General features: G+C 44.2%; 1 protein-coding gene across 2 annotated transcripts in view; it reads right to left on the minus strand.

The window, feature by feature from the left end:
• CCDC93 (CCC complex scaffolding subunit CCDC93) overlaps positions 1-17,578 on the minus strand; it is an 87,192-nt gene extending 69,614 nt beyond the window's left edge. For both annotated transcript variants that reach the window (XM_028101293.2, XM_028101292.2), the window contains exons 1-4: positions 17,410-17,578; positions 12,916-13,029; positions 11,373-11,467; positions 3,076-3,187 (exon numbers count right to left, since the gene is read on the minus strand). In XM_028101293.2, coding sequence (XP_027957094.1) covers positions 3,076-3,187; positions 11,373-11,467; positions 12,916-13,029; positions 17,410-17,451 — 363 coding nt within the window. In that variant the 5' untranslated portion in view covers positions 17,452-17,578. The remainder of the gene's footprint in view (positions 1-3,075; positions 3,188-11,372; positions 11,468-12,915; positions 13,030-17,409) is intronic.
• Between the last annotated feature and the right edge of the window lie 2,459 nt (positions 17,579-20,037).

Genomic DNA, 20,037 nt, shown 5'->3' on the forward strand with positions numbered 1-20,037 from the left:
CCTTTGGATGGGGAGATCCAGTTTCTGGACTTTCAAAGTTTCTTTTTCAGATGTTCCTCCATGAATTAGATCTACACTGAATTGTTACTTGGCTGGATCCTGGTGAGTGTGATGAGATGAGGAAGGTAAGGAGTCTTAGGATTCAGAGAACTGGTCGCTGTTTTGGAGTTCCTAGAGTGAAGGGCTATGGAGGGAAGCTCTTGGATAGCCGAGCTCTGCCGCGGGTCCTTAGCATTCGAGGAAAGTACCTACCCTCACGGGGTTCACCTGTCAGGCATGGGAGAAAAAGATGTGATCTAGAACTACCGGGGCCGGAAGTTAGACCCATTCTTCTCTGGGCTGGCATCCAGAGTGTTCTTAAGCTGTGCTAAACAGTGTGAACACAGGTGGTGAGCCTCTAGAGGCACACAAGACAGCTAGCTCAATGACTGCTCTTTCACTGGTCTCCAGCAAAACAGACAAAAACTACAAGCATGTGGTGAGTTTCTCATAATACTTTCATAGTATTCCATTGAAAGGACTGTCCTTTATTCTGAGATTGGGGGTTAAAAGGCCTTTCTTTTGGGAAACGACAGAGATAGTTGTTACTTAAAACAATTTCTTTATTGAAGTAGAATTGATATACAATGTTATATTAGTTTCAGGTGTACAACATAGTGATTTGACAGTTCTATACATTACTCAGTACTCATCACCATAAATGCAGTCACCATCTGTCACCACACAATGTTACTACAATAGTATTGACTATATTCCCTATGCTGTACTTTTCATGTCTGTGAGTTACCTGTTTTAAAACTGTAAGTTTGTATCTCTTTACTATTCCCTTCACCTGTTTTGCCCATCCCCCATCCACCTCTCCTCTGGCAACCAGCAATTTGTTCTCTGTATTTAAGATTCTGTTTGTTTTGACAGTTGTTACTTTCAAAGATATTCTTACCTGGCAAAATACAGGTGGCAACCATGGCTCAGCCTCCATTTTTGCTTTAAAATTTTACACATCCATGTAATTAAGAAATCTGGGAACTACTAACCTTGGTTCTCACATCCAGACAGGAGCCCCCCCCCCCCCAGCATTCCATGTACAACACGGAACATTCAGACGTTTGAAATACCCAAACTAGCGACAGACAATCACTTCCCTTTCATCACCTCCTACTGAGACCAGATTTTTTGCTCTCAAAGTTCTAGCCTAGGGCTGAGTAAGGTCTAATCCCTAGAGATTCAGGCTTTGGGGGAAAAGCCAACAACTTCACAGCATGGTGGTGGTGGAAGTTTCAGTTATAAGCAACACAGGGTCCCTATTACCTGTTTTCACAAAAAGGATCAGGTACCAACCTTGCTGCATCAGAGAGAGAAAATCCAATGAACCTAATGAATCAAACTCTGAGTTAAGGGGTGCCTGAGTGGCTCAGTCGTTAGGCGTCAGCCTTCGGCTCAGGTCATGATCCCAGGGTCCTGGGATCGAGCCCCGCATCGGGCTCCCTGCTCCGTGGGAAGCCTGCTTCTCCCTCTCCCACTCCCCCTGCTTGTGTTCCCCCTTTCGCTGTGTCTCTCTCTGTCAAAGAAATAAATAAAATCTTAAAAAAAAAATTCTGAGTTAAAGTCTTGGCTTCCAATTTAAAAATTTCATAGGATTTGATTGAAAGTCTAATGCAGGGGGAAATCCCCAATAACAGTAACAAAACCAGAAACGACTATATAACACTTATAAAGCACTTACTAAAACGTGCCGGTCCTTCAGCTAAGTGCTTTCTACATATTAACGTACTTAAGTCTCATCCTGTCAGGTAGGTACTATTATTGTTTCTATTTAACAGACGAAAAGTTAAGTCATTTGCCCAAGGTCACGCAGCTAAGTGACAGAGCCAAGATCTGAACGCAGGAAGTCTCCAGAGTCCACACTCTCAACCCCTGCGCTATACAATCTTAACGCAGGACTGGGAGACTCTTGAAGCAGGGGCTGCATGAATGGCAGAGTGGGAACAGTATAAGGTTCAGTGACAAGGGGTTTAGACTGCAATCTTGCTTGTCTTGCACACGAGTTCTCTGCCCCTGAGCAAAGCAGTTACTCTCTGCATCTCGCTTGCCTCAGATGTAAGGACTGGGATTCTAATAGATGCTTCAAAGAACTCTATTAGGATCATTTGCAAAGCGCTGTTCACACAGCAGGGCCTTTGCTCCTCCTCTTTTCAAAGTGCCCAGAGGAGGCTGAGACACCAGACTGCAAGGATGTACGGGGCTGAACAGCATGAGCCACTTAATCACAAAGTGTTGGAAAACAGCCAGTGTGGAAATAACCTCCCACCAGACATCCAGTCATCAAGTAAAGACTAACTGCCTACATGGTACCAGACTTTCCACGAGGTACTGGAGACACTAGAGTGAGCAAGGCAGCTATGGTGCCTGCCCCCAAGAAGTTCATGGTCTGACAGGAGGGGCAGAAATGACCAGAGAGATATACAGGGTGACAAACTATAGCAAGGAAGATTCCTACAAAGGAAAGGAACATGGTCAGTATGAATGGATAAAGCAAAGGAGCCTGTTCTAGATGGGGGGGGGAGGGGTGGTCAACAGAAGCTTTCCTGAGAAGATTTGGTAGAACTGAAATCTGAAAGATGAATATGGATTAAGTAGGAAATGAGAGAAAGAGCAGAGCTTTCCAGCCTGAGGGAAAGGCCCTGTGACAGGAGGAAGCATAATGTGTATGAGAAAATTGGAAAGAAAGTCAGAGGGGGGCCAGAACAGAAAGAATAAAGAAGAGCGAGGAGTAAAGTCAGGCTGGGACAGGACCAGAGTATGGGGGGCTATGGAGTTCTATCTTTACCAAAAGGGCAATGAAAACCAATTAATGGGAATATTCAAAGATCACAACAGGTGGCGGTGGAACCAGGGTACAAGGGATGGAATACTGGCTACCTTCTGAGAATGACATCAGAAGTATCACCCTGCCCTGCTCCCCTAACTCCACGCCACACCCGTCAGACCCAGGATCTAGGCCAGATGGCCTGCTAGCCAGACCCGCTGCAGGAATCCTGATGTGCAGGGGACAAGAAACCACAGAGAGGCTCTCACCTGGACAACAGGAAATATGTGAATAAAATCCATGCCCTGGATCTGGTGGGGCTCCAGCTGGTGTGGACACTTCATCCTTGGCAGGACTGAGACGATTTTTTCTGATAGTGCTCTGTTTGGAAAAAACAAGCAGCAAAGAGTGAGAACACCACTAAGTGGCCCTTAAGACATCTCTCAAGTCTGGGCAGCATTCCAGAAGACTGGGGCTTTTCAGTGCCAGACCATGACCAAGCTTCCCCTGGCTGCCTGCAAAATGAGAAAAATAAGCCCAATTTAGGTGGTATGTATGCATGCGTGCGACTGAGGCCACAATACTGCTTTCATGCTTTATTCCAGAATTTTTTTCTCCCTATCTTTTTTATGTTAAACCACACTGTTTCGTTATGAAATTGTGTTGATGTTTGAGGTAGTACTTATTATTGAACAACCTTACATGGCAAAATAGAACGTTTTCGGTGCCCCATGTTCTTTTACATTTTGTTTTACTGACCTACTTTTTCCAAAGATCTGGGAACCACTAGGTTACGCATTAAAAAAATTGTTCTAAATATCATTCAGGCAACAAATAATTACCAGGCCCTGTGCCAGGTGCCCAGAATATTAAGACAGAACATGGGGCCTTATACTTAAAAAAAAAAAAAAAAAAAATTGTGAGTTCTTCACTGTCGTATAAAAGTATTTTTAAAATAAAAAATGGCCTTTCATTTTTTTTAATACTTTAAACTTAATCCTAGACTTGGGGAAACCACGTGCTTGTTCTTTTTTTTCCAGAGAGCAGAACTTTTTTGCTTCTCATGAGGGGCACTCTTGATGTCTCTCCAACACCTTGCTTCAGTCCTAGGAAACATCGGGAAGTTGGGGGGGGCAAGAATGGGGCTCCCTGAGACCCCAGAGCATCCTTCTAGCTCAGTCAGGAGGCCAGCATCCTCCCCCTGCTCCTGCCTGTACCTGGGTGGGGCACTTACACGGCTGGAGTGATAGAGCGATCTGTGTGCAAGTCCACCCCACGGCAGACTTCAGTTCCCTTCTCTACTCAGCTGATGTTTAATCTCTAGATGTCGGGTTCCTGTTTCTTACATCTTAATTGGATCAGACTCAAGAGGAGAGAGCAGAGGTTATTTAGTGGGTCTGCCTTGAGAAACAGTCGCAAGGCATGTCCTTATGGGGCCATATGGAGAAATGGGGGCCTCTGGCTCAGCTTACATGGATAGTTTAGGTTAGAGTCCCACCTAAAACCCTTTAAAAAAAAATCTTAGCTGGTTACAGCAGCTACTGTGGCTTTCTCTGCAAGTGAGGACTATTTCCCCAGGTCTTACCAGAAGCTTCAAATTCAGCAAGTCTGGGTCTACCCAAAGTGTTCCTTGTTCAAAGAAACTTTTATTTTTCTGCAGCTCCATAATCCTTCCCAAAAGACAGACACCCTTAAGACCAACATCTAACAAAGGCCTGGATGACAGCAATTATTGTCCTACCTATGCTGCCCTTAGTATGTTCCATCCCCTTGGTCTTGGTGGGAACTAAGTAAAATTTAGGGAGAAAAGCTAAGCGGCTCCCCAAGGAATGGTCCCTGGAGAATACACAAGAAAATTATGTTTATTCCTGGAAAGTAGTTTTACATGGTGGCACCAGGGTTAAAACTGCTGAGAGAAGTAGTCACACCTGTAGCTCCACGGATCATAATATCAACGTCAAGTCCAATATGTTAAGAGAAAAAAATAGGGACAGGGGAAAACGGACACCCCACTGCATACATTCCCAGGAGGGAAGCCTATGGGAGAACATTTTCAGCCCCAGCAGAGGGAGTGCATATGTGAATTATCCAAAAGGTCCGAGACATGGAAGGAAATTGTCATATACCTCTCAGCCACTACTGCAGTCTCTCCTTTCTGAGCAGCCTGTCTTTAGGACACATGCATCTTTTTTGTCATGAAATGTGTGGCTGGCCCAGTAGGGAAGCCTATGGCTGTCCCACTGTTGCTGGGGCTCAAATGGGATAGCTTGGTGGGCAAGTATTAACGAAACCAATTGGCAGCATATTTAAGGTCCTCTCTATAACACACTTTATTTTTTATTTTAATCTCCATCAGACTCTCATGCCTTGTTTAATTTCTCTGAAACTTGTGAGGGGAAGAGATTGGTGCTTAGTTGGCCCTGTTCCCTAAACTCCAAGCTTAGCAAATGAAGATGACCCAGACTTGGCATCCTTGCTCAGGGCAGGTATTAACTATTGATAGACATGGGGCATTTTTGCTCAGTTATATTTGGGTTCAGTGGGAGAAAAGGTCCCCCTAGTGGCTACAGATCTGAGTCTGCACAGGGTTACTGGTTGCATGGGCAACTAAAGTAGCTTAAAAATAAGAGGCTCGGACCCCCAACACTATCTAGCCCAACCCTCTCCACCTTCAGACCGGGTTGTCTCTGGCCACTCATCAGACACTGACTAACTTCCCAGGTCATAAGGGCCCTGAGGGAAGGATGCCCTGGGTCACCTCCGGGTTTATAAGCCTCTTAAACCTGCCTCCCAGAAACCACTGCCAAGACTGAGGTCTTACTTGGCAGCATATGGAAGCAGCTGGAAGCACAAACATTGCTGGCCCGAGGGAGGGACGTGAGGGAGACACAGGCAGCCTGGGGATAGGAGGCAAAAGTCAGGAGGACTTCTTGTAGAAGCCCACCAGCCCGTTTCTCCCTGGAGCTCAGGGTAGACCCTCTGACTTTCTGAAAATCTGGGAAAGTGACAAATGCAGAGGTCCCCAGTCAGGTTTCCTAGCCTAAGATATGAACAATGCCCACTTGTTACTACAGGTGATTGGTCGGATTCCTTCAGTTTTTAAGAGTGTTCAGTACACTGTTTCCTCCTCCACTGCAGTTTGAAAGAGAGTGAATTAAACCACGGTCTAAATTACAGCTCCACTGCTGGCTCTGGAACTTCTGGCAAGTCACCTGATCCCACTGGTCCAATACTCCCATCATATAACAAGGAATGATGCCTGTCCTACTTTATTCAAATTTACTGTGAGGATGAAATAGTAAAATGCATGCACAAGTGCTCTGCACCGAGGTGCCTCCTACTTGTGTGTTACTGAACTCAATTAGAAGCCTAAAATCTCATGACCTCTGGGCATAGGACTCTGCAGTCATGGGGCTTTAGGACAGGCTGGGAGGGTAGAAGGAGGATATAGACAGAAGGCAGAAGCTCATGAAACCCTCAAGAAAAAAGGATCAACAAGAACAGAAAGGCCTCAATTGGGCACACAGAAAACAACCTGAAAGATAATGAAGCCCTCAAGAGGCAAGTGCACTCCTCAGACAGTGCTACCTGCCCCCCCATCATATCAGCTGGGACATACTGAGGCACTGCAAACGTAAGGCTAATAGTCTAAATTGCACCTAACCAGAACATACTACAAAACCAAACAGAAAAGATTTTTGAATAATTCAGTACATTGCTAGGAGTCTTGGTGGATCTTCAGTCCTGCAAACCGCTGTCTCCAGCTCTGCCCACAATTATAGCTCATGGCTCTGCACTTAAAAGCACATCAAGTACTTACAAGAGAACATAATACTGTATATCCTCAACCCCTAATCCAAACCCTTTGGGGCCACATGTGTTTCAGAATTCAGAACTTTTTAGATGTTTGCACATTCCTATACCTAAGAGGCATATACTATATATTATGTAGAACCCAAGTGAAAGCTAGAGTAAATCATATATACTGTATATTATGTAGAGCCCAAGTGAAATCTATACTTGAAGAAATTACTATTTCTGCAGCAAAACTTATGAGTGTTCACCTAAGTGGGATCAATATAGACTATAAATAGCCTTAAAAAAGTTCAGGTCATGTTTTGTTCCCAAATGAGTTTTGTATCCACACTGAGAAAGAAAAAACCTGTTTTCATTGTTTTTTAGATTTCAGATTAAGAATCTGTATAAAAACACTGTACTCTAGTATCTATTAAGAGTACTGTCACACTGATGGGAAAGTATCATAATCCCCAAGGACACCAAGGTGAAAAAGAGGCTAAGAACCACTGTAAAACACCAAGGGAATTTAGGAAGAAGGGATAGAGAGAATCTAGGAAGTGGTAAGACTGGTGCAGAAAGAATGCAACTGAAAGAAACCCCAGCATATCGGGGGTGCCGCAGGTATCAAAAGCAATCCCTTAGGCTGAAACAGAAAGAGGCTTCAATCAAGAGTGTCCTCGAGAAGGTGTTGAATTTATGTTAATAAACAGACTACGAATCTGGCTGATCTTAGCTACAGGTAAGGCTATGTGCTTCCTTGTCAAAAAGAAAAAAAAAAAAGGCAATCAGAAACTCAAGGAAAACAAGCTGTATAATTACGGGACAAATTATAGTGTGCCTGATTTTCAGTGGCTTTTCGTAGAGACCACCTCCACTTGCTCAGGCCAAACACCTCAGAACCATTCTTGACTCCCTCTTATTCACACCCAAATCCAATCTGTCATGATATCCGGTTGTTTCTACCTTCAAAGCAGATCCAGAATCCCTCCACTGCCAGCCCACTGTCCTGGCCGCTATCTCCTCCCGTGAGCCTGGCTACAGTATGCTAAAGAATCTCCCTGCTGCCAACTTCACCCCCTTAGTCAGTAATCAGATGGTTCCTTCTAAAACGGATTATGAACAGATTATGTTCTTCCTCTGCTCAAAACCCTTCAAGAATTTACCATCTCACTTGGACTACTCAAAGTCTTTACTCTGACCTACAAAGCTCTACCTGATCTGGCCCCCACAACCTGTTTGCACCTTTTCCATTGCCCGCCCTCCCCTCCCCCCCCCCACCTCACTATACTCCAGGCAAGCTTCTGCTTGGAGCCTTCACACTCACAGTCTCCCTTGCTTGGAACCCTCTTTTCTCAAGTCTTAGCTCCCATATCACCTTCTCAATAAGGCCATGCTGACTTAAAGTTATACAACTGCCTCCAAACCATGTCCCTTTTCATATACCCTCCCAGCTGTAATTTTTTTCCATAGCACGTATTACTTCTATATATAATTCAATTATTTATTAAATTAGTTGTTTATGATCTGTCTCCCCCCTGCAAAGACTCTAAGCTCTGTGAGGGCAGGACATTTTTCATTAACATATCCAAAGTACCCAGAACAATGCCTGACCCACAGCAGGGACTCAATAAATATTTGGTGAGTCAATGAATAAATAAGGATTCCGTTTGACTGCAATATTTTGAATATTCTCTATCAAACAGCACCATTATGGTCCAGAAGATTACATTTCTTTTTCTCTGGCACCACCACAATTCTTAGTTCTTATTAAACACTGTTTATAGATTTACTTTTAGAATCTATCTGTAGATAAAGCATGGACAATTTAATAGCTATTATAGAAAATAGACTCTAAATATTATGCCCTGAACATTGTAAGAATAATGATATGATGGTAAATGGAGGCTGAAAGTAAGAAGGAAAAACATATAGCAAAACATTTACCATACATAGCTAGGAACCAGGAAAAACCATCTTATGAAAGTGAGTCAAGAAACAGAAGCTTATATAGGTTAAAGCTATTCAAGTGATCCTAGAAAAACAGATAATAATTACAAGACTGGAGGATGGGAGACAAAGAGGATGTAGTGAGTAGCACAGGTGAGCTAAATTCCTCCTCTTATCAGATCTGAATGAAACATACAAAGTTAGAGATGTGGAAGTGAGCTCTCTGAAAAATATAAAACCTAAACAGGCAAAGATGATTCTTCCAGGGAATAAAACCAGGGTACTGGGAGAGACATTAGCTGTGTATTTTGTTCCCTTTGGCAGTATTTGAATTTTTTTTTTTTTTTTACTTCATGGATGTAGCACCTACACAATAAAAACAAAATAAACACACAAGAATAAAAATCTATGTCTGGATTTAGCCCAGCCGGCAGAGAGCAGAGCCACATGCCTAGACTCTATCCTGGAGATTCCCAGTAAAGGACTCTTCACGACAGGTCACTGGCTGTGATGCCCTGGTCCCAGAATGACAGATGCTACAGATGTAGAGCTCTGCTATTCATGGCGGGGCACTCACAAGCACAGTGTCACAGAGAACAATATGTCCTCTTTAATGAGCAGCCCAGAGATGTCCTTTGGTCTTATTATAAGAATTTTGGTGATTCTGCATGGAAACTGTGACTTGGGTAATTTATCATGTTTTTCTCTTGTTATTGGCTGCCAGAAAGCTTAGAGCCGAATCTGTGGCCCACCCTTAGGAAAACAAGGCATGTTGTGGCCTATGACAAATGCTGTAGCCTTATCCCCAACTTGATTTGTTTTCCTTTTGCTTTGCTTCGCCTTTTCTCTATCACTGCTTCATATACATATTTGTAAGCCACCTTTAATCCATTTAGAAGAGTTTTTTTCCTGGGGGAGAATAAAGCTTCAGAAAAATGATTAAATAAGTCACAGATGCACACAGATCTGAAATCACAAATCCCTCTCCTGACAGATAAGGGAACTGAGGCTTGTCCAAGGTCACACAGCTGCCCAATGGCAGGGCTGGGCAGAACTGGGGACCCCTAGTGGTCTAAAGAAATCCCCAAGCCCCTGGTGAGCTATGGAAGACTGGGCAGGCTACACTCAGGTGAAACCTCTAGCAAGGAGTCCATGCTGCCTTCTCTCGACGGCAGGCAAAGTGAGGCTCTGCCTTACACAGAGGCAATGGGGAAGGAAAGATTCTCTCCTCACTATTCAACTTCCATCCAATACATTCCTTCCAGCTGCCTTTGGAAAGAGATAAACTAAGCAGTCACTGGAAATTCTTAGAGAGCATTTGAAAAAGTATGAGAGCTGCTGAACATCACTCATCATTGGGGAAATGCAAATCAAAACCAATGAGATATTACCTCACACCTGTTAGAATGGCTAAACTCAAAAAGACTAACTAAAAAGATAACACTGGCAAGGCTACAGAAAAAAGGGAACCTTTGTCCAGCTGGTGAGATTGTAAATTGCTGCAGCCACTATGGAAAACAGTATGGATGTTCCTCAAAAAAATCAAAAAATAGGGGTGCCTGGGTGGCTCAGTCATTAAGTGTCTGCCTTTGGCTCAGGTCATGGTCCCAGGGTCCTGGGATCGAGCCCCGCATCGGGCTCCCTGCTCGGTGGGAAGCCTGCTTCTCCCTCTCCCACTCCTTCTGCTTGTGTTCCCTCTCTCACTGTGTCTTTCAAATAAATAAATAAAATCTTTAAAAAATTAAAAAATTAAAAATTTTAAAAATCATAGAACTACCGTATGACCAGCAATTTCACTTCTGAGTATTTAACAGGAGGAAATGAAATCAGTATCTCAAAAGATATCTGCACCCCACATTGATTGCAGCATTATTTACAATAGCCAACCATGGAAACAACCTAAGTGTCCATCCATGGACGAATGGATAAAGAAGATGTGGTGTGTGTGTAAACACAAACACACACACACACACACACACACACACACACACACACACACCGGAACATTATTCAGCCAGAAAAGAAAAAAGGAAATCCTGCCATATGCAGCAACATGGATGGACCTTGAGGGCAACATATGAAGTGAAAGAAGTCAAAGAAAAACAAATACTGTATGATTTCACATGTATATGGAGTCTAAAATAACTGAATTCATAGAAACAGAGAACAGACTGGTGGTTGCCAGAGGTGAAGGGTGGGGGGTGAGGGAAACGGGTGAGGGGAGACAAAAGGTACAAAAGGTAGTTGGAGTTATAAGACAGATACGTCCTAGGGATGTGATGTACAGCAAGGAGACTCGAGTTAACAATACCGTGCTGTATATTCCAAAGTGGCCAAGACAGTAGATGTTCATATCACAAGAAAAAGTTGTGATAAGAAAGTTCATATAAAGTTGTGATAAGAAAAAGTTCACATCACAAGAAAAAACATTTATAACCATATGAGGTGATGGATGCTAACTAAACTTACTGTGGTGATCATTTTGCAATATATATACCAAATCATTATGTTGTACACCTTAAATTAATACAATGTTATGTGACGATAATCTCTCAATGAAACTAGGAAAAAAGAGAGAGAGAGAGAGACAGAAAGTGTCAGAAATAGTCTGAGCATTAAAGGACTTATAGGCTAGCTATGTGACCGTGGCTTCTATCAACCTCCATTTCATAATCTATAAAACTGTGATAATACCTATTGCAATGAAAATTAAAATGAAATATGTAAAGCATCTAGCACAACTTTTGGCACATAGTAGACTCTCAGAAGTTAGCTCCCTTCTCCCCTTAAGGCTCTTCTGTGGCAAACTCTGATAACTTACATTTTTTGTCCTATTGTAGAGTTTTCCTGAAAGAGCAAATCAACGTCTATGTCAAAGCTGCAAGTGGTAATGCACCAAGTCATTCCTCCTACTACCTGCAAGACACAAAGAAAATATCTGTTTTCTCATTCTAGTTTGGGGAGAGGGAAAGAAATGGAAGGGAGAAAAAAATACAAGTTTTTACAGAATCAATGACCATACAAAGTATGTATCTTTAGAGAGAGACTATATGTGTCCTTCTGACTCCATCAACTACAATTCATCTAAAATAGCACCACTGAATAAAACTTCTGCAGCAATGGAAATGTTCTGTGTCCATACTGTCCAATACACATACAGCTACTGAATGCTTGAAATGTGGCTAGTGTGACCGAGGAGCTGACTTATATTAATGAAATGGACATATCATTCACAGATCCTCTTTATACTGAGGGGGATGGACATTAATTCTCAGCCAGGAGAAGTCTTAATCCAGTTTCAGGTAAGTGCCAGATTCCAGAGGAATTATGTGTTTTGCAGATCAGACAGGCTGACAGACACTTGCAAGGCTCAAGTTGTGGCTCATTACTGAATTTCCATACATCTTGTTTTTTTCCTGTATCTAAAGAAGAGGAGAATCCCTGCTCTACTTTTCTCAGAGGACTTCTCAGAGATGCAAACGAGACTGAGGTTAAAAAACCACCCTGAAACAAAATCCTTTTCAGATATAGCTTGATGGGGACTCTGATCTCTGGCTGTGTTTAGACACATGTGAGATGCCGATAAAATACAGATTCCAGGCCCCAGTCCAGATCTAACCAAACTATCAAAGGGTGAGGCCTCAACATCTGTATTATAAAAGAGTCCACAGTGATTGTTATGCAAAGCCAGGCCATGGCCCACTGGAGCACTCAACACTTTCTTCCACCGGGGAGATTTCCTGGCCTGCTCTGTCTGATCTGGAAGCTTCATTTCTGCTGCACTTACTGCATCGTGACACTGATTCTATGTATGTTGCTTTACTTGTCTTCCTTCCCTATTCTATAGAAGCTGGGCTCTTTGAGTACAGGGCCTTGGTCTGATCTCTGTGCCCTCAACATTTATTACTATGCCTCGTGCACGATTCTTGAAGGTTCTGCTGAATTAAGACTTTACCCCACAGTGACTTCTCTTTCCTCCAAATTCAGAATTTACCATCATTAGAATATGTGGCAATTGTGAGCACACTGACTTGGGACAGCTCCTTATTAACTCAGATTTTATCTTACATAACTTTTATCTCTCCACTCAAACTGTAAGTTCCTTAAAAGGAAGAACCATTTCTAATGTTTTTTTGCACTTCCCAAAGTTCTGTACACAGAAAAGGAATTCAAGGCATATCTACTGATACATTTTTATTTTCTTGTAATAGGAAACTGGAACACTTCTAATAACGAACCTGAATCAGAGAGAAACATGGACACTGGAGAAAGTAAAAACACAATCTCTCCCTCTTTTCTCTGCCCTGGTAAACCATTCCGTCCCAACAAAACACAGCCTAATGATTAGAAAGGTTTCCCCTTACCTTGTCAAAAGGTGATAAGCCTTTAATTCTTGCCCTGAAATACCCAGCTGCAACCAAAAGCTCCAGAATTTCAGTCAGCTTGACATTTTGTTCTTCATCTTCTCTTGTTTCTACCTAAAACAAAAGTTAAAAGTTAGGCTGGTAAAAGCTAACTTAAATAAAGGAACACTGGGTGTATCCCCTGATGCCACAATTTAATAGCTAAGGAGCAGGTGACATTGGCTGTCCCACTGTTCATGCAGGAGCGTGGGGACACAGGGTTGCCATAAGGAACAGTGTCCTCAGGCGTCAATGAGCTGTGTTAATCGTCCGACGTGGTGGGAGCAGATACGGGAAGATTACAGCACATTACCTCCCTGTTCTCTAACACACTGTTTACTTGACAGGTTCCCGACTAAATTATAAACTCCTTACAGACAAAAAGAAGGTTTTTTGTTTTTTGTTTTTAAACTTCATGCACATCTTGGTCCCAGAAGCTACTGACAAACAGGGCAAGAACAAAGAAGGGATTTCAGATATGTATCTTTCTCTGCACTTCTCTTTTGGATCTCTAAAGCAAATACAAGGAGGGCTTTCAACCTAGATACACTGAAGGATGATTACTGCCACATAATGGGATTGCCTTAAAAATAATAAATTCATCTAATGTATGAATAGGGATCTGATTTTAAAAAGTTAAGTTGTATCTTACCTTCACTCCCAGGTGTTGATCTACAACTTAAAAACAACTGAAATATTCTAGTACTTTTGCCTCCATCTGCTTTCATGAATGGTACCTTTCCTCTCTTCCATTACTGCAGAACATAAAAAACCAGTACTCTATATAAAACACGGCCAATGTATAGCTGGCTCTCTGCTTTCATGAATGGTACCTTTCCTCTCTTCCATTACTGCAGAACATAAAAAACCAGTACTCTATATAAAACACGGCCAATGTATAGCTGGCTCAAATTCTTGTACCCACCTCTGACTACCCCTCACCCAACAATGCCTGTAAACTCTTCCTTTACTATACATGTCACATTTACCTTCTTCCCTTTTAGTTACACTTCATGCCAGGACTATTGCAATAGCCTCTCAATCTTTCTTCTGTTAATCTGTTTCCCTTACTCCTTCCTAAATCACAGCTTTTGCATCTTCCCTCTTTAGCTCATCCCCCAGTCCTTATCATTAACACATCATACACTGTCTGTAAGATAAACTCCAAAGTTCTTGGTTTGGCATTCAGATCTTTGGCTGCAACCTATCTTTTCAGCTTCATCCTTTACCTCCCTCTAAAACAACCCAGTTATGGTTATGGCGAGTCTCAAGCATGGCTCATTCCCCTTTCTTCACTGTTCACACCCCTTCCCTTCTGATATTCTCTAACCACCCAGAAACCAGCTTCAAATTCTAGCTCCTATTTGATGCCAACCCTGATGAATGCAGCCTGAAATGGTCACTCCTCTGCATTTCTATTTTATTTATAGTTCTTGCCATTCATACAACTAAGTTTCAACCTCTTCTCAGTAAAATGTCTGGTGTTAATATATATGCCTGTCTTTTGAAATGGGCTATTAGCTGGATCAGGAAAGGACCCATATATCATTCAGTCATGTTTAACACCTCTTCTGAAGTAGCATTAGGCTCAAAGGACAATTAAATATGGAATGACACGTTCAATCATCACATAAAGTGCATGACCTATGCCAGTCATGGATTAACAAAATGTTTTCATAGTCATGACACTGATAATGGAAATTCAAGTTTATTTTGAAGTACAAATGCCAGGAGAGGGAGCTTACAGATTAACAAATAGTTGAACGAAGAATTATTAAAGTGATTGACAGTCTCTTGCAATAGGAGGTGGTACAGGTGACAGCTTGTTTTATTCCTCTCTCAAATCACCTTGGTCCAGCCTATCAAAGTATTCCCTGGTTCTTAGGGGACATGAAAAACAAAGTAATATTAATTATTCACACATTCTCTTCCTTTGCAAAAGATGTGGGATAGTTAAGCAACATCTCTAAGTGGGGAGACTCAAAGAAATGAGAAGGTAAAGAGCAATATGGTTCACAAAGATGGAGTAGAAGAGAAAAATGGGGTGATAATAAGTATTTTCTTAAAACTCCCAGGATGTAAAAGAGGAACCCTTCATTTGTTCAATCATCACTTATCATGAAAACACTTCCAAGAAGAGGACATTTCATCCCAGGAGGATCATTCCTGCTTTGCCTTGTACCTAATGAACACCCACTGGCCAACCCCAAGGCAGATGCATGGCCCATGTTTTTTTATCCACTCACACCCAGAATGGAGAAATATGTACACTTTTGCAATATAACCTGTGAAATAACGTCTTGGTGCAAGACACTGAATGGAGAATGTTAATAAGACTCCACATTCACTTCACAGATTAATACTGAAAATGAGAAAGGGCCACTGGCTAACACATAGTGACTGAAAGAATACCCTCTCTTGAGGGTATAAAAAGCCAGCAGATTGGTTAATACATCCATTGTTAAAAAACTAAAACTCCGATAAAGATGAAAGACTGTGAGCTCTTAAACCAGGCACGCTAAATGTTCATTTGCTCTGTACTGTAGTTCACGGAAGCTGGAAGGCAGGGCCAAGTCTAGCTATCTTCCTGTCCTTCACAGACATACAGTAAAGGGTTTAAAAAATTGCATTTAAGGAATTAACTGGATGAGTGACAGCTTAATGACACAGACTATCCATAGTCATATGTACTGGTCTTTGAACTAAATGATAGTAATTTAACTATATCTATCCTGTACGCCTCCTAATTGCCAAGAACTGTCTTAGGTTCCTAGAAAAGTGACACATCAGACCCAGCCTCCTGGCAGTCAGAGAAGGGTTAAACGAAGGACTCAGAGGATCATGTTGCTTTTTACTTTAGAAAGACCCCCCCCCCCCATTGGGGTGCCTGGGAGGCTCAGTCATTAAGCCTCTGCCTTCCGCTCAGGTCATGATCCCAGACTCCTGGGATCCATCAGGGCTCCCTGCTCAGCGGGAAGCCTGCTTCTTCCTCTCCCCCTCCCCCTGCTTGTGCTCCCTCTCTCGCTGTCTCTGTCTCTCTGTCAAATAAATAAATAAAATCTTAAAAAAAAAAGACCCCCCATTTATAGTACTGTGGGATACTCAACTGGAGGGATTTAAGGTGAAACCCGAGAGGCCAGACAGGAGTCAGTAGCAAAAGGCCAGGCAAAAACTTGATGAGAACATAAAATAAACAAGTGACCAAAAAAAAAGAAACATCAAATACCAGGATACAGTTCTCAGTCTTCACAATCCCCCATTCCATCGATGTAATTTGCATGTAAGGTTTTACCTAATACAAGGGTTCTGACAACATGCCATTTCTTAGGTTTTCCTAAGATTACAACAAAATAGACTTACATGCTGGGAACATACACTGACAGATAAGTCTGTCCTTCCATCACTATATCCCCAGCCTTTAAGCACAGAACAGTGATCCCTCAATTACTGGCTACTTGTGGGATGAAAGAATTGAGGATTGGCAGGGGGTGGGGTGGGTGGGATGACAGGCAGTTGAAAGCGAAGGAACCACTCAACATGTCAAGGTATCAGTCCTGCCAAATGCCTGCTTCAGAACTTTAGGAGGGGGGGTAGAGGTGCAGTGTGGGTTCCATTTCTTTCCAGAATCTAGTACTTTAGACTTAGCTTTGGAGTAAAGCGACTGGAAGACACGTGCAAACCACCTAGCTATATGACACTTGCAGCCAAAAGGAAATGCACGTTCCCTTTATTCCTAGCCAATGTGGAAATCCGCAAACCACTGATTATCCTATCCCTCAGGATCCGGTGAGTATTTAATAATAAACACCCCTGAAGGAAAGGCACCCGCTACGTTCTGGGGAAGCAGCCACGCTTCCGCCAGGCGCTCTGCCGGGCCACACAGCGCGTCGCCTCCAGCACACAACCCAGGGCGCGCACGGTTCCCAAACTTCCTGCTGCTACAAGGGTCTGGCGTGCATTCCCTGCACACACCGAGGCGAGTGGGGCGGGCCGTCGGGACCCCGCGGCCCCTCGAGGCGGCAGCAGGCGCCACAAGGTCACCACCCTTTGCACAACCCGAGCCCGGACCGTCCCAGCACGCGTCTCGTGACTCCCAGGGCGCAGCAGCGCCGGGCTCCGGGGGAGCCCTGCGGCGCTAGGGGTCGGGGAACACTGCCTGGGGGAAGTGGGACCCCGGGCCCCGCGGCGCCTGGGGCTGCGTGGGGCTAGGTATTGGGCTCAAAGACCACCTCCGTCCCGGGGGACCCGAGAGCGGCTGAAGTTTGTCTCCGCCCCCGCCCAGGCAGGGGGATCTGCTCGGTCCCCGGCGCACAGGGCCAGCTCTCCCCGCGGGGGACACACCTGAGAAGGGGGCGGGGCGCCCCAAACGTTGCCCGGGACCCGCTCTGCCAGCAGCCCCGCGGGCTCGGCCCTCTCCTAAGAACCCGGACGTGTCAGGGAGAGGGAGGTCCTTACCTCCGGGAGACCCTGGCCCTCCGGCCCCTTGGTCAACCCCATGGTCCTGTGACAGACGTGCGGCGGCGGCAAAGATCGCGGAGCGTCCGGAGGAAGCTGTCCCCAGCGGCGAAGCTGCTACCGGGGTGGAGGCAAAGCGGGAACTTCCTCCGCAGCCGCTGCCGCCGCCGCCGGCCGGGAGCTCGGCGGCCCGGCGGAGCATGCGCGCTAGGACGCGAGCGCGGCGCAACTGCGCCTGCGTGAGAGCAGCCCGGGGCAAGGCGGGTCGGCGGGGAAAGCTCGAGCTACTGTCGCGTTGGGCTCTCGGGCCGGTGTTCGCGGGACCCTAGCTCCGGAGCTCCGCAGTTTTCTCCGAGGTGCTTTACAAAAGAGGCGATTCCTTCATCTCGGGGAAATTTTGCATTTTGGCTCCCTCTCTGCGTTTCACAGGCATCGGATGCCCCAAGTGGGGGTGCTGTCCGCTCCGTGAGCCGGACTTCGGAAGCCCCCTCGCTCTGGTGTTCGAATTCCGGCATGAATGCGTTTGGGAATTCCAGACCCCGGCCCGGTTCTAGCTGAATCGGGGTGTCCCCTGCTTCACGCGCACTTGGGCAAACTTCTCGCTGTAAATCCGGCCCAGCGAACGGAGCCCCCGAGAAAGGCGGCACGCCCGCTGCTTCCACAGTGTTCCAGCCAGTGCGTCTTGTTTCCCAGGAAACCCGGTTTGGGATAATATCCCCCTTCTCCCAACATCCCTAGCTCTGAGTGTTTCTTAGGAAAAGGTCATCTCTGAGAGTGCAACTCGGTTTTGACGTCATTTTAGCTGCCACGTCGCTTACAAGATGCACCCCTTGTCTGTCCCAGAAGATGGATGGCAGTTATATTTTAAAAGGGTTGTCTCCCGGGCCACAAGACCCCCTCCAAACACTCACTTGCTTCAAAGGGGCTTCTCCAGCTTTATGAATTTATTTATTTCGTTTTAGCGATGAAGAAAGAGGTGACATGAAAATTTGCTGTATAAGAAATCGTTCCCCCTGGGGGGGGATGGGGGGAGTGGGGGATGTGAAGTTCTGAGCTCCTAGAGGTCAAGAGGTGTGTGTGTGTGTGTGTGTGTGTGTTTCCTCTCTGCATACCTAGCATCTTAATAAGTAGATACTCAGTAAATGTTTGTCCTTGAAGGAATTCTTTGGGCTTTTTGGTACTCTTCCTGGAGTTTGTCCTGACGCAATACCCATGTGGTCTCAAAGGCCCTAAGAACTACCATTTCCTTCTTAAATGCAGTTTGCTAATACTGCTAACAAAACTGTGTGCCAGGCAGCCCAAATTTGAGAAAATTGAATAAGGAAATTAAGGTGTTGAAATGGGAACTCTCTTAGCAGAGTTATGTGACATCTTGCACTCACCCATTGGGAAGCCAATGAATCTCAATTTTTAAGGCACCCATTCTCAACTTCCCAAATGTATTTATTTTTGTAATTTTAAAATCGCCCTTCCCTGAGGTGGTATAGGATGAGAGGGAATGGAGGATAATTTGTGGCCGCTCTTGAATGACTAGAAAGTATTGATACCTGGGAACAGATAGCAAAATCTCACATAGCAGGCAAGCCTAAATAGCTGTATATAAAGTAGTTCAGAGAATAGGGTCTGGAGAATAATAGAACTCAGGTAGGCCACACACAAGTTCCCTGTTGTAAATACCTTTGCAATGTTTAAATAAACACGAGCAGCTAACTTTCCCAGTTTTACTGTCTGTGTGAGGTGACAGTAGCAGAGTTTGGGTTGGGAGCATGCCTTTTTTTTTTTTTTTTTTCCCTGAAAGATCCCAGCAAAATGGCCATGGCAGCAGTCAAGAAAGCTTGGGCTTCCTGTGTTTGAGAGCAGAGCCCCAGTGCAGCTTTGGAGAAGACCTTGAACAGACAATGTCAGAGAAGGAGGTTTGTGAGGACTTTGGAATAAATGCCTCTCTGTCCCTCTCCACTCAGGGTACCCATACACACATTTTGCAACCCTAGCGGGATCTTTGGGGATTAGGGATCATTCTCTCTCTCCTTTGCACATTCAGTGTAGAGCTGTGTGATGTTTTTCTAAGTGTAAGATTCTCAGGAACCTCACAAATAGTTTCCCTTTTTAGGTAAAAAAAAAGGGGGGTGCCATAGTAAAGAGCTTCCTGTTAGGATTACCTTTATCCTGAATGAAGTTTTCTAGAAAGCCTCAGTCATTTTGTTCTCATTTCTCCCAGCCCTTCCAACTTGGTTCTTGCTGTGACCAAGAAGGAGACTATGAAGTCTTAAAGAAGGAAGGGCTCTTAAAGGCATCCTGTGTGTGTTTAGGGAAGTAGAGTGACTAATAGCATGTTAGTGGCTGTGCTGAGACCAGAGCCCCAAATTTCTGATTCATGATGTCCTTTTATTCATCTATCAAACATTTATTCATCCAACAAATATTACTTCTATGTCAATGGCTCTCAAACTTGCTGCACATTGGAATCATGTGGGGAGTTTTAAAAGCTACCAAAGTCTGGATTCTACTCCCAGAGATTCTGCTTTAATTGGTCTGGGGAAAGACATAAATATGGGAATTTTTTTTCCCTTGGAGTATATTGTTTTACATGCAGCACAGTAGTGAACAGTGACTTCATAAGTTTCTTTA

This window comes from Eumetopias jubatus, unplaced genomic scaffold, assembly GCF_037043125.1.
Source record: "Eumetopias jubatus isolate StellerSeaLion01/CBP00866 unplaced genomic scaffold, mEumJub1_p1.0 scaffold_3, whole genome shotgun sequence".
Classification (NCBI taxonomy): Eukaryota; Metazoa; Chordata; class Mammalia; order Carnivora; family Otariidae; genus Eumetopias; species Eumetopias jubatus.